The sequence below is a fragment of the Lethenteron reissneri genome, chromosome 19, assembly GCF_015708825.2.
Source record: "Lethenteron reissneri isolate LAM-NWPU_2019-01 chromosome 19, ASM1570882v1, whole genome shotgun sequence".
NCBI lineage: Eukaryota > Metazoa > Chordata > Hyperoartia > Petromyzontiformes > Petromyzontidae > Lethenteron > Lethenteron reissneri.
In genome coordinates, this window is record NC_083797.1 from 7,729,683 (window position 1) to 7,743,271 (window position 13,589).

General features: G+C 46.3%; 1 protein-coding gene across 1 annotated transcript in view; it reads left to right on the top strand.

The window, feature by feature from the left end:
* The window catches only part of LOC133344039 (collagen alpha-1(XXII) chain-like), a 40,647-nt gene that overhangs the window by 19,986 nt on the left and 7,072 nt on the right, over positions 1-13,589 (top strand). Inside the window, exons 10-25 of the mRNA XM_061553990.1 lie at positions 125-178; positions 631-684; positions 1,752-1,805; positions 2,128-2,181; positions 2,728-2,781; positions 4,082-4,135; positions 4,293-4,346; positions 5,834-5,887; positions 6,912-6,956; positions 7,390-7,443; positions 8,088-8,141; positions 9,177-9,230; positions 9,496-9,567; positions 10,654-10,689; positions 12,213-12,257; positions 12,942-12,974. Coding sequence (XP_061409974.1) covers positions 125-178; positions 631-684; positions 1,752-1,805; positions 2,128-2,181; positions 2,728-2,781; positions 4,082-4,135; positions 4,293-4,346; positions 5,834-5,887; positions 6,912-6,956; positions 7,390-7,443; positions 8,088-8,141; positions 9,177-9,230; positions 9,496-9,567; positions 10,654-10,689; positions 12,213-12,257; positions 12,942-12,974 — 825 coding nt within the window. The remainder of the gene's footprint in view (positions 1-124; positions 179-630; positions 685-1,751; positions 1,806-2,127; positions 2,182-2,727; positions 2,782-4,081; positions 4,136-4,292; positions 4,347-5,833; positions 5,888-6,911; positions 6,957-7,389; positions 7,444-8,087; positions 8,142-9,176; positions 9,231-9,495; positions 9,568-10,653; positions 10,690-12,212; positions 12,258-12,941; positions 12,975-13,589) is intronic.

Here is a 13,589-nt window from a genome sequence, read left to right on the forward strand (position 1 = left end):
GTGCGTGTGCGTGCGTGCGTGCGCGTGTGTGTGCGTGTGTGCGTGCGTGCGTGTGCGTGCGTGCGTGTGTGCGCGTGTGTGTGCGTGCGTGTGTGTGTGCGTGTGTGCATGTGCATCATCACAGGGAGAGAAAGGGTGGGCGGGTGAGACTGGCGACGTGGGAAGGGTCGGCAAGATGGTGAGTATCGCTCAGGGTTCCACTCCGTTCGCCTTTCAAACATCGTGAAAAGCATTTGGCAGCTGGGGCCAGTCGGGTCCATAGGGGGGTGGGGGGGCTTGTGTCGTGATGACCCACTTGAGAAAAAAAAAGAAAATGGGATAATGCTAAAAAATCGCCAAAAAAATAATGCTTGCACGGTTTAAAGATTTACAAACGGTTACATCCGAGACTGGACAACGTATGGTGACTGCTTGTCGCTGGAAGTAACGCAGATCGGACCTCCGCACCCCACAAGCACACTCACTCAGCGGCCGCCACCAATCAAAAGCACCTCCTCAGGTAACGCGGTTGTTATTCTGGTAAGATGTGTCGACAGTAGGTGGGCTAATTGAGCCGACAAATAAAATTCGTAGGAGAGGAGACGACGCGACACTCTGTGACTGTTTTTGTTCTTCTGTTTTGGATGGCAGGGCCTGCACGGGGCCCCAGGAATCACAGGGCGAGGAGGAGAGGCAGGGCTCTTGGTGAGGAGGAGGAGGAGGCTTCTACACTTCAATGGCACTGAAAACTATTATTTGAAGGAACGAGCCACGTGAAATAAATACAAATTGTGTTTAGGTTTTTTCTATTTATTTAAATGTGAATACTGTTTCTTGGACTCTATGCAGGAATCGTGTTCACGCCATAGAGAGTGGAACGATCCACAGGCCCTCTCCCACCACCTATTGGAGATGAAGCTACTTTCTGTGAATGGTAGCACCTCTGTTGGCTCCAGATGTATGTATGTTGAACCTCTTTCGCACCGTATGTCGCCAAACGTACTAATCGGAGGTGCGAGGGAAGGACAACAAACTAAACACAAAAAGCAGTTCTAATGAAATTAGTTTTCCATCTAGATTTGAAAGTGCATAGCTCCAGTGGCTTCCTAATATCGGAAGGAAGAGCGTTCCAGACGGCCGCGGAAGCGCATATGAAAGCTCACGATGAGTTGACCATTTTTATTCGATGGTTAGCCAAAAACGGATGCCAAAATGACCGGTTGCATGATGGTTTATGCTCCTTGACGTGATCAATGAGGTATCGTGGTTCATTTATGGCAATAACTTTGTGTGTAATGAGTGATGTGTATCCCCATTACGTACGGTGTATATGTATCAAAAGATGTCGATGTATCTGTCGTGAATGCAAGAACTGATATTGATCAAAGAATTGTTCCACATACTTAAGAGATCGTATTATTATAAAATTTGCTTTTAGAGCGATAAGAGGAAATGAAGCAATGATCTGCAGCCAAAAAAAATAGCTGCAGAGAAATTTAAATTATCTTAGCATCTCATGCGATTTTCTTGCGTAATGTTTTGGATGTAAACGCGTCGCCTCCTAGTGCTGTCACCTTAAGAGACTTCAGAAGTAGTTCTGCGACAGCTTCTTCCGCAGACGGAACGCACCGCTCTGCGGAGTCGCGAATGGACGTGACACCGCCGACCAGACAGACAGTTTGAGATAACATTGTGGGAACAAAGGCAAAATTAGAAGAAGAAGAAGAATGCCGTCGATGGTGATGGGGCGTGGTGTTTGTTTATATGCACAGGGCGTGCCGGGAGACAAAGGAGAGAAGGGCAGCCCTGGACAGTTGGGGCCTCGGGTGAGTGCAGTACAACCTCGCAGTGCATCCACTCTCATCACGAACACCTGGAGAGGACTCGAATAAAACGGTCGCCTCTGCTTACCCAAGGCTGTACAACGTCTGGCATTTCACGCGGGTCGTTTATTGTTGTTGCATCGGTAGGGGTGTCAAAAAAATGATTGCCATACCAACACCAACAGCAACATGTATCATTCATTGATGCTGTGCCACTGCTTGTTTTTGTTTACTTCGCCTTAGCTGTGCCCTCCTGATTTGCCATGGCCACACTTGTGTTGAGACGTGAAAGGGTTTTTGTGTGTGTGTGTGCTGTCTTGTTCAGGGAGAACTGGGACCTTACGGCAACACAGGGCCCCAGGGACACACCGGCGTCAAGGCAAGTGTTGGATTGCCCAGAAGCACAATCTTTATAGTAGAGCTGAGCTTTCCAATTATTCCACTGATTCAATCATTGGGGGGGAAAAAAGTTGCACCACCCCCTGCCCAACCGTTCCAACGTGTGCCCCTGGACTGGAGGTGATGATGGGCGAGGCTTGGTGACATCATCAACAACATGAGCCACGCCAATCCGGGCATGGGATTTAGAGGGGTTCTTGCCTTTGGAAAGAGGCTACCTTGGTATTTAAGTTTTTTTTGTCAAGTACATCAACTTAAGCAATAAATATTCCCTAGAGACCGATTGTAAATGTATACTTTGAAATTGCTAAGCATATGCAGGACAATTGTTGCTAATATATGATCATTCCCGGTTTGACAATAGCAGCACTTGTTATATTTGACCCTGTTTTATGTATGGTGAACTTCTTTTGCACCGTACGTAGCCAACTGTGCTATTCGGAGGTGCGGAATATCACCGTCATGAATATGCATTCGTTTATAAATGTGACAGACATTTAACTGATGGGTTCTTTTGTTTTTCTAGGGCTTCATGGGGTCCCCAGGCCAAGATGGTTTGCCTGGTCGCAAAGGAGACAAGGTGGACACCCAAATACATCAAGATGATTCATCACACACACACACATGTCGCCGCCACTTTGCACCACACCTGCAGTGAACAGCGGCGCTGCTGCTCGCCCATTGGGGGCCCTAAGCAGACATTCACTTTGGGGGCCTCCTCCTTTAAATTCGTAAAATTCTAGCGAGAGGACGGACGAGATGTAGATACGATAAATGATCCTCATGGCGGTACCCCGGGGTACCAAATAATACAGAATGGCCGAGGCAATTAAATATGTTCTTCTTGGTTCTTTCGGTAAAGTCACGTAGAAGGGAAGTAATAAAATAATAAAAATAAAACATAATAAAATTATTCTTACGTGGTGTGTAGTGTTGTGTTGCACAACACAACACACCACGTAAGAATAATTACTTACGTGGTGTGTAGTGTTGTGTTGCACAACACAACACACCACGTAAGAATAATTTTATTATGTTTTATTTTTATTATTTTATTACTTCCCTTCTACGTGACTTTACCGAAAGAACAAAGAAGATTAATCCCTGCAGTCACGAAAGCTTTAAATCAAAATTTAATTAAATATGTTATTTCTGGGGTACCAATCGTTCCGAAATCAGTGCTACTCCGCGATGTTGAAACGCAGCGAGGACGATTGCGCTGAAACCCTGAATGCTCGTAGGCACCGTAGTGGTGCATCGCGTACAGCTCGTCGAGATGAGTCGATTGCCGCATCGCCGACCATCAACAGACTAAAAACGACTGCATCGCGGACATTATGCGAGAGCCTATGGCACCCCGGGGTACCGCCATAAGGTTCATATATAGATGTATTGAGATCAGACAAATGTCAACAAAAATAGAGATGTAGTGAAATCAGAGAATGAGGGATGTGGATGAGACAAAGATGACAGAAATCGATTCTGTCGTTGAATTTGAGCTGATCCATGGTGCGCCCCGATTTTTTCATGAATCCAGAGCCACTTGAGCCTCTTTGCTGGGTTTGCTCATTATGCCTTACACCATCACCGAGCAAACATCCATATGGACACAGCCAACTTAATGTCACTCGCACGCAATGTATAGCGAACACAGTGTTGCAACTTACATTTGCATAATAACCAAAAGCAATCAAACAACGATGAACATCTTTGCAAGAATAATTGCACTGTGCATGATCGTCCTATTTTTCTACTGATTACAAATTTGATGGTGAAACCCCCAGCTTTACTGTGCAATCCTCAATCTCAAACCCGCACACACACAAAGTGCATCCCTTAAAAAGGCGCCGTTCACATGCATGTGTTTTTTTATTTTTCAGGGAGACATTGGATCATCCGGAGATTATGGCATTCCTGGATTTTTAGGAGTAAAGGTGAGATACTGAAGATTCGTAAAACATTAACAAGAGGTGATGCTTTCCAATGACTGAATTTTTTTTCGTGTAAGTTTAGAACACCTAATAATCATCGTTGCAAGTTGCACAGAATGCTGCTGATGCTTGTTGTACGACGTGTTACGCATGCGCACAGGGCTTCAGGGGTAACATCGGCAAGCAAGGACCGAGGGGCCCGTTTGGACCGCCGGTAATCCAGCTCACTGCAAACATCCCTAAAGCGCACGCGCGAACTTTATATCGTCGCTTCAAACTGTAAATAACGGGAGTCGACAGCACGGCTTTCTCCTGTAAAGAGAGAGAATGGTGATGGCAGTAGATCATCTTCTTGGTTCTTTTGGTAAAGTAACGTAGAAGGGAAATAATAAAAATAAAACATAATAAAATAATTCTCACGACGTTTCAGCCACAACGCAATCAGCCGTCCTCAGGTGAAGAACAGGTCTGTCGGAAAGACAGCGTCTGAATGAACACCACCAGGCTTGGGAGCGTATATTTAAGCTGGGTTGGAGGGGGAAGAGCGCCTTGACAAAGGCAGATCACTTCCCGTGGCGGAGCGCCAGAGTTTTTGTGTTGGCAGGCACTACCTTTTTGGGATAATTTACAAAATACAAAGATCCCCCGTATAGCCTTAACAGAGTGTTGGGCAAAGTGCTGTTAGCGAGTGCCACCTACGAAGGCCGGCACGGAATACGAGGAGGCCGGTGGCCAGCGCCACACCTGGCCACCTTTCTCGTTGTGAAGCACCTGATGATAATACATGATATTGTGCTTCAGACCATCACGATTAAGCATGGTCAAACAACCCCCAAGGGACTGTAAGTAATCATGGTAGCACAGAAACTATCAGAAATAATCAAGAAAACTGCATTTTATTTTAAAACCTCTCAAGATGTTGCCCGCCAACACTCTGCTGATACACATTGATCTGATTTGTCAACGAAGGTGATAAAATAAGGTAAAGAGGGGAGGGTTGTTAGATCTCATGAGGTGTCTATAAACCTATCACCAGGGCCATCCATTGGGCAGGGGAGGGGGGGTGTACAGGGCCTGGGGAAAATCACACCGTATGGGCCCACCCAACACCTTCAAACTTACCTTTCCTATACTTAGCACTCCTATCGTGATTTTGTACTGTTTTGTTGTTGTAAACGTTCTCACCCGCCCCTATCGATTAGCACGTTTGACTATGTATGGTGTGAAAGAAATTCAACATACATTACTGGACATCTGTGAAACACAGCTTCAGACCTCATTGGATGTACTCCAGTATACTTCATGATTCTGTCTTCATTGGTTCTTTCGGTAAAGTCACGTAGAATGGAAATAAAAAAATAATAAAAATAAAACATTTTTTATTTTATTATTTCCATTCTACGTGACTTTACCGAAAGAACCAAGAAGATGAATCCCTGCAGTCACGAAAGCTTTAAATCGAAATTTAAAGATTCTGATTATGAAACTAAACCGGAAGTGTGACATCTGACACCGTGACGACGAAGCGTGGGGACCCATCCGCCCCTCCAAAGTGCAGGGCCCAGGGCAGTCTACCCGACACCCCGCGGGGACGCCCCTGCCTCTCACTCTGCATTGCGCTTAAGATCCGTCGATCGGGTGCAGGTGACCCACCTGAACGTTTTCACCTCTGACATTGAGTGCAACGTGCATGTCAACTAGGGTGTGGTTGGAGATGCAGGTATACCGGGAGAACCAGGACCAAAAGGACAACCGGTGAGTAAGACACCAGCAATGTGAACCCCGCCGTAGTGCCGCGTTCCACCGTTGACGAGTATGGGACAGTGCATACATTATCAGAGTTGTGTGTTTTTTGTTTGCATTATGACTGCAGGTATTGTGGTCTATGCAAACATGACTCCTTGTAAAAAAAAGGTGTCAGTTTTGTTGCCAGATAGAAGGGTAAAAAACCAATTATCATATTTTTTACTGGCAAATGAGGTTCCAATGGTGAGTACGGGGGGTTAGCTCTACCTCCTGTGGGTGATGTGATGGGCACAGATTGGACGTGGTTCTGTTTTTGGGGAGGTGGCACCAGGTTCATTTGAATCCCGTCAGATTTTGCACATCTGTGTTTTAATCTTACCAAGATTTTAATCTTACCAAGATTACTTTAAATAGCTGAGATTCTATTGCCTGCATTGACGGTCCATCACCTCCCAGCTGAGGTCCTTACCCGTACCCGGTCGCACCAGGGTCGCAAATGGGTACCCGTACCCGGCCGGGTACGGGTAACCGTTCCCTACCCGTACCCGTACCCTACCCGAAATGAGTGACAAACGGTTACTCACCAGTGACTCACGGCCTACCCGTACCCGGCCGCACCAGGGTCGCAAACGGCTACCCGTATCCGTACCCGGCCGGGTACGGGTAGCCGGGTATCGGGTACCCGGTTGCGACCTCTGCCTCCCACTTCCCGCGGCTCCAATTAGCACGGTTGGTTATGTACGGTGCGAAAGAAGTTCATTATACATACATCACGGGAGGTAGGGTTGATACCAAAAAGCAATTATTAAAACCATATATTGGAAGCGATATTGACATTGCATTGATAACATATTTGCTCAACTTGTGTTAAAAATAACATCCTGTGTTTTTAGCTGTAAATGTGATTTAATGTTGCTATTATCACGCAAACAGACAGTGGAATTTCACCTTGTGTCATTTTAAACGAATTAACCTTACTTTTCTGCCACGTCCGTGACAAATTAACATTGACGCGAATTGTTGTGTTGATTAGGGTTTGCCAGGACCAATTGGACCAAACGGAGTTAAAGGGAAAAAGGTAACAATGCTTTCATTTATTACGTGTATTAAAACTGTCAGTATCATATTATTAGACGAACTTTAGACTTGTTTTCATTGGCCAATGTGTTTTCTCAGCATATATAGTATGTGTTTAGTTATTTTGTCTATTGAAGCATCGTGACATTTCCCACAAATGTGGTATTGCATGTGACCTGTACATTTTATTATTTCGTATAATTAAATTATGTATTAGTTCTTTGTTTTGCACCTTAGAAACAACACAGCATGGCCAAAAATTGCCACTTGGGAAAATGTCAGTGGAAACTCCACAATGCATACGGAAAGACATGAATGATACCAGTGTCACATTCAGGTCTAATTGTTGTAGCAGGTGGAATTGTGAGGGTGTTTTGTCGTCAATGCAGACTTCTCCGCGGTGTTGAATCACGCATGCCTTCTTGCCATTGCAGAGCATCAGGGGTGACCCAGGCATTCCAGGAATAGACGGAACTCATGGATTTGACGTAAGTTAATGTGACTTCATTATTAATTCTTATTTACGTTATGTCATTCTCTAAGCTTGCCTTTGCACTGTTGTCAGTACTATGCAAGTAGATACTATGTGTATTTTTTGACAAATTAGTTGATGATACACAGACGATTTATTTTGTGATACTTATTTGATGTGAAGAAAAGCCATTGCCTGAAATGTCACCTGTTATATATTTTTTTTCTTAAAGAAAACAGTGTTGTTGACGTATGTGTTGAGATTGTGTAGATATTTAGAGGTTGTCTTTTATCATAAACCTCATGTTGAAATTAGTAACTTCATTGATTTGTAATTACAGCACAGATTTGTGATTAACTTTACCAGCCAAGTTCATGGTCTCTATTCATTCCCACCCTCTTGCCCTCTCTTCCTCTCCTTATGCCCCTTCATTCCCACATGTTTCTTCCATCACAACCGTTTCCATTATGAGCGTCAATAATGTATGTATGTACGTTGGTCTTCTTTCGCACCGTACGTAACCAACCGTGCTAATCGGAGGTACATTTTCACTCCGCCCTCTCTTCCGCCCCTATTGCCCTTCCCACCCTGTCCCCTCTTCCGTTCCCTTATCTCCCTCCCCTGGACTTTGCTTTGTCTCACCCTTTGCCGACATTGCAGGGTGAGCAGGGGGACATGGGCCGCCCTGGCTCAACTGGACCTGCCGGTGCCAAGGTCTGAACAAGTGGCGGTGCAGCCTTTTCTCTCCATGTCTATCTCTCTCTCTCTTTGTAACCACCACCACCACCGATTGTGCCTCGTTCAGCCACATCCCTTATAAAGTGTCTCTCAGTTTGAGCTCCTTATCATCAGAAAAAAAAATTCAACTAGAACTATTCATCTTCTTGGTTCTTTCGGTAAAGTCACGTGACTTTACCGAAAGAACCAAGAAGATGAATCCCTGCAGTCACGAAAGCTTTAAATCGAAATAGTACTATTCAACTAAACGATTGTTATTTAAGGCCAGCTAAGGCCCACTGAGCTATATATATTTTTTTCAGAAACGACCTGGTCACAAATGATAGATAAAAAAAGTGGCTTATTGTGTGGAAACATGCAAACTCTAAATGTACAGGCATCAGGGTCGGGATTGAACCCACGGCCTCCTGTATACCTGGCGAGGTAGTTAACATCTCGCCACAGCGGTGCCCCTAGGTACATAAATAATATAACATTGACTTACATGCCTTAAATGGGTTGTATACTGTAAGTAATAGGGGAGTGTGGATGCATTCATACATTCACATAGATTCTCATGCTCAAAAATAGCATCAACCATGATCAATCCACTGCTGGATGAAGGCCTCCCCAAGCCACCGCCATTTCTTACGGTGCCGCAATGCAACAATCCACCTTGGCACCTGCACACGAGGAGTTGAGTTCCTCGCTCCATCTCCTCGGTGGTTCCGTCCTCAAGACGTGTTCCATTCCTCGTCTCTCACACACGCTCACAATGTGTGCAACTGGTTTCACGCGTTTGAATCGACTGTTTATGATTTGTGCGAATGGCATGCTGTTATATTCAGGCTAACGGAGAGACCCAGAAGGTACGGGATGAGGCAGAACATTTTTATTTTGCAAAAAACAAATGAAACGAGTGAAATGGGACAAAGCTAACAAAAAATGTCGCCGGATTGTGCCCATGCATCAAGTCACCGATTTGTTACGCACCTCACAATTTGCACGTAACTTCTACTTGTTTTCCTACAGGGTGAAAAGGGCCATGTGGGCATTCCTGGGGCTCAGGGACCACAAGGAAAACTTGTACGTGTCAACAGATGATATTTTTCACACGCAGCACATATATATTAACCTCGATCAAACAACATCGCTACGACGATATCACCGTTCACGCGCAACGTTTAAAAATCATCGTCGACATGTCAACACGCTGAACACCGCTGTCCTGCCACCCCACACTGGACATCTGTGTGAAAAATAGCTTCACAGCTCATCGGATTCCTCCTCCTCTTCCAGCAGCCTAAATAAAGATTCTGATTCTGTGTGCGTCCCCCCCCCCTCCCGCCAGGGAATAAATGGCGAACGAGGAGAGGCCGGACTCCCGGGACGCACTGGGGCCTACGGCTACCCTGGCATACCCGTGAGCTCCTCCTGAAAGCCCTGTGACACGAACAAAGCACGCGCACTCCTCCGCCCATCTTGCTCTCTACATCCCGCGAAGCCGTCTGCTGCTGCTGCTGTTACACTCGTCCCGGATCAAAAGTTTTGCTCGATAAAAAACGACCTTTGCCCTCAAGATGCAACCTCGCCTCCACCCAGGAGACGTTTTAACTCTTTGACTTTTATTGGCCTTCAAAGGCACTTTGTGCTCATAAACCACAATTTGCATTACAACTGTGTAGACTTTCCCGATTCCACTGTAGAGCTCTCCCCGATGTGTTTTTTTCAGGTCGTACCGCGTGTCGTTCGGCACGATGTCCGGCGATTCACCACGCGTGTTGTGAGCCTTCTTATTGAGCTGAATTTAAGCAGCTTCCAGCACGTGGCGCAAAACGCCGGAGGTCGTGCCAAACGTCCCGCGTTGTAGCTGGAAAAGACATTGAAGAACTATATCAAAAAATATATATATATGCGATTCATTGTTGACCTTGTGTCAAGGAGTTTTAATTGTGGAGTCTAGATGTCTTCATTTCTCATACCGAGTCGTAAGGTTCCAACTGTTTTAACTCAGAAATATCTTCTGGCCACGTTCGGCGTTTTCGACGGCAACGCATCCTTCTATCAACGCTGATAAGGAAGCCAGCCACTGACCAAATCCCAAGGAATTCACCTGCTTCCGTCACACCTCAGAAGCTAACCGAGTTTTGAGCCTTCAGAGTGCTCAAATGGGTGACTACCCGGGCACGAAACACAGGTGTTATAGGCCTTGTGGGCAGCAGCAGCAGCAGCAAAATCCACAGCCGTTCTAAACCCCACTAACCCGCTCTGACATGACGCGGTGGAGTATGTTCAAATAACCCTCACTGCCCCGCACGGCGAGGACCACGACCACCGACCGCATGCCTCGCAACGACCGTGTTAAAGCGAACGCTCAGAATGGAACGTGCATTGCTGTTTCTCAGCAGGCGTTGCTTGCCGGGTAGATTTCGTTTTGCTCTGCAGGTGTAGCCGTCAGCGCCGGCTTTGCTGTGCATGCTCAATGACTCATCCCGTTTTGCATCTACAGGGCGACATTGGAGAGGCTGGAAAGCAAGGACCCAAGGTGAGACTCTCGTTTCTCTACGGTCGTTAGTGCGGGAATGGAAAGCAAATAGTGTAGTGCAAATATTGTTGAAAGGTGTCTGTGTGTGTGTAGAGAGAGAGAGGGGGGGGGGAGCGGTGGTGTAGCGGTTGGCGACCCCAGTTCGATTCCCGCTCACGGCCAACACCGGGTTCACAAATATCTGAACTGGTCCTGGGCCTCCCCTAGGTCGACTCAGCCTCAAATCAGTACCCGGTGTGGTGTGTAAAAACATTGTGGTGTTGGCCACCCACCCAATCGTGTGCTGTGCTGGCCTTCGTAGGTGCTCGCTAACAGCACTTGCCCCACCCCGACAGTCTGTTAAGGTTCTATGGGGGATCTTTGTCTTGTAGAGATAAAGTATAAAAGGGTCAGCAAAATGTTCAGTGGACATTCCCTCTACAAAGCATTAATTTGGAGGGTATTAAATAACCGATAGTGTGAAGATTGACCTCTCCATCGAGCAACTCTCTACGCCGATGGTTGTGATTATGCCAAACGTGGCATTTGCAAATCTTCAAGAGATTGCATCCGTAAGATAACCTTTAAACGTGGCACATAATGCTGCAGTGATTACAATCTATTCTCATGTTCATTATACACCAATACCATGCCGGTAATAATACACAACCCTTTAACATATTACAGTTGCTGTTGTATGCATATGCTATACAGAGCGAGGTATCCATGAAAGTATTATCCATTGTTAAATAATCATAACCAAACAGCAGAATGAACTCGGCCAATGCAACTAAACGCGCAGACACACACACACACACTTTGTGGTATGAAGATTATGCGCGTGAGTCTCGCCCCGTGAGTGAAACACGACTCACGAAGGCTAGAGAGGGTTCCCCCCCCCCACCTCCCAGTGCCAAATGCTTTCAAGCTATCAATTCCGCTTCAGTGATTTTGCACCTGCTCTATTACTATAGTACTATATCGCCTTCAACTTTTATGAACGACTGGATGTTTAAGGTTAGCGATTTGTCGTATTATCTGGCTGTATAGCAAATGAAAAAATACAATTACTTTACTATGCAAGTAAAAAAATTACGTGTTTTAATATTTACGTGTTTTTTTTTTATTTAGGGCCGCTTTATAACATATCTGCTACAGGCCCCGCACTAGCTTAGCCCGGCACTGCCCCCCCCCCCCCCCCCCGTGTTAATCCGCGTCTTGGGTGTCCGCACCTCGGAGTCTCGCAGGTCGCCTGTGAGAGTGGAGCGTCGTGCGTGTTCTACGCATCACATCGCCACTTGCATCCTTCTAAACGCTTCTGTTATGCGCCATTGGAAGATCACTCGAGATGCGTTTGTTTATTTTTTTTTAGGAAACACCTTCGCCTCGGCTACCGTGATCCCAACATTGAATCCACGCAGGGAAGGCTGCTGTCTAAATATAATCACGTCGCGATAGATGATACCTTGACGTGTTGCGCGTGACGGAGTCTGGTAAACTTGGTAAACGTTGACAACGGCACCAATTTTTTTTGCCACTTTTAGGGTGGCATCGGCCCAGACGGACTTCCAGGACACGTTGGGACTAAGGTAACTTGCTCCATAAACAGGTACTTTAAATGATATATATATTTTTTCTTTTCAATTCGGGCTATAATTGTGGAACATTTCTTAGAAGAGCGTACGCGATTGAGCACAACAAAGCCCTCGTGTTCTACCGGCAACTGCCGCTTCCGTCGTATGGAATTAGCGACGTTTAGAAGGGTGGATCAAGTTCACGTATCCAGTCAAGAATATCCCTGCATATGCTTCCTCCCCGCGGGGCGAGACATGCTCGTGGGGTCATTTCCATAGCGGAGTGATTTGATTTAATCAGAATCCATTTTCCGGTCGTTAGCGCATCCCGAATGAGCCATTTGGCATTTAACTGTTTAATTAAATTATATCATTGAGCAGATGGTTTGATGCGGCTCGACAGCAGCGGTGTAACAGCTCTGGAGAAGAGTACACACGAGGGGCCGATAGACCACGTGAATCGTCGTCGCTCGGGCTATGAGAACTTTGCTAACCGGATGGTTGCGCGTGTCTGTGTGCGCGTGTGCGTGTGTGTGTGTGCGTGTGTGTGTGTGCGTGTGTGTGCGTGTGTGTGCGTGTGTGTGTGTGTGTCTGTGTGTGCGTGTGTGTGTCTGTGTGTGCGTGTGTGCGTCTGTGTGTGCGTGTGTGCGTGTGCGTGTGCCCGCGTCGGCATTTTTTCACAATCGCTTGACTCGACAGGGCGTCAAAGGCGTGAAGGGGAAGGATGGGCAGGTAAGGTGATGGAGCGGCTGCTTTCCTGACACTGCCTTTGACGAAACGTCCGCTGCCACCGCTGGCGCGTGCGGCGCTGCTCCGACTCACACTCGATGATTTCTGTTGGTCACCTCCTCGTCAATCCTTTGCCACTGCCACCGTAGTCATTGCCACGAGCTGGAAAGCTTGGATGGATGCACGTTGAACCTCTTTCGCACCGTACGTAGCCGACCGTGCTGATCGGAGGTGCGGGAGAAGGACAACAAACCAAACACAAAAGGGAGTTCTGAAGAAATTGGTTTTCAATATAGATATGAAGCTTGACACGGACACCAATTTGCATTATAGCTCTACATTTCCTCCTTGCTTCGTATTGCACACCTTTGGAATTCCTTCCCATCGTCTCCTATCCTAAGTTTCGCAACCTGTGCTCAATTCAATAAACGTATTGTCATTGGCTACACTATCGCCATTGTTCTCTGTTTGCTGACCACTCCGTGTCAATGGCCTTTGACCTGTGTTGAGACAATGTGACAAAACAATGAGATCTACACTCTTGTATTTGTACACTGAATGTACACGTGTGTGCTTGATTGTGTGTTTTGTGCACAACGAAACGAGCGATTCCTGCTC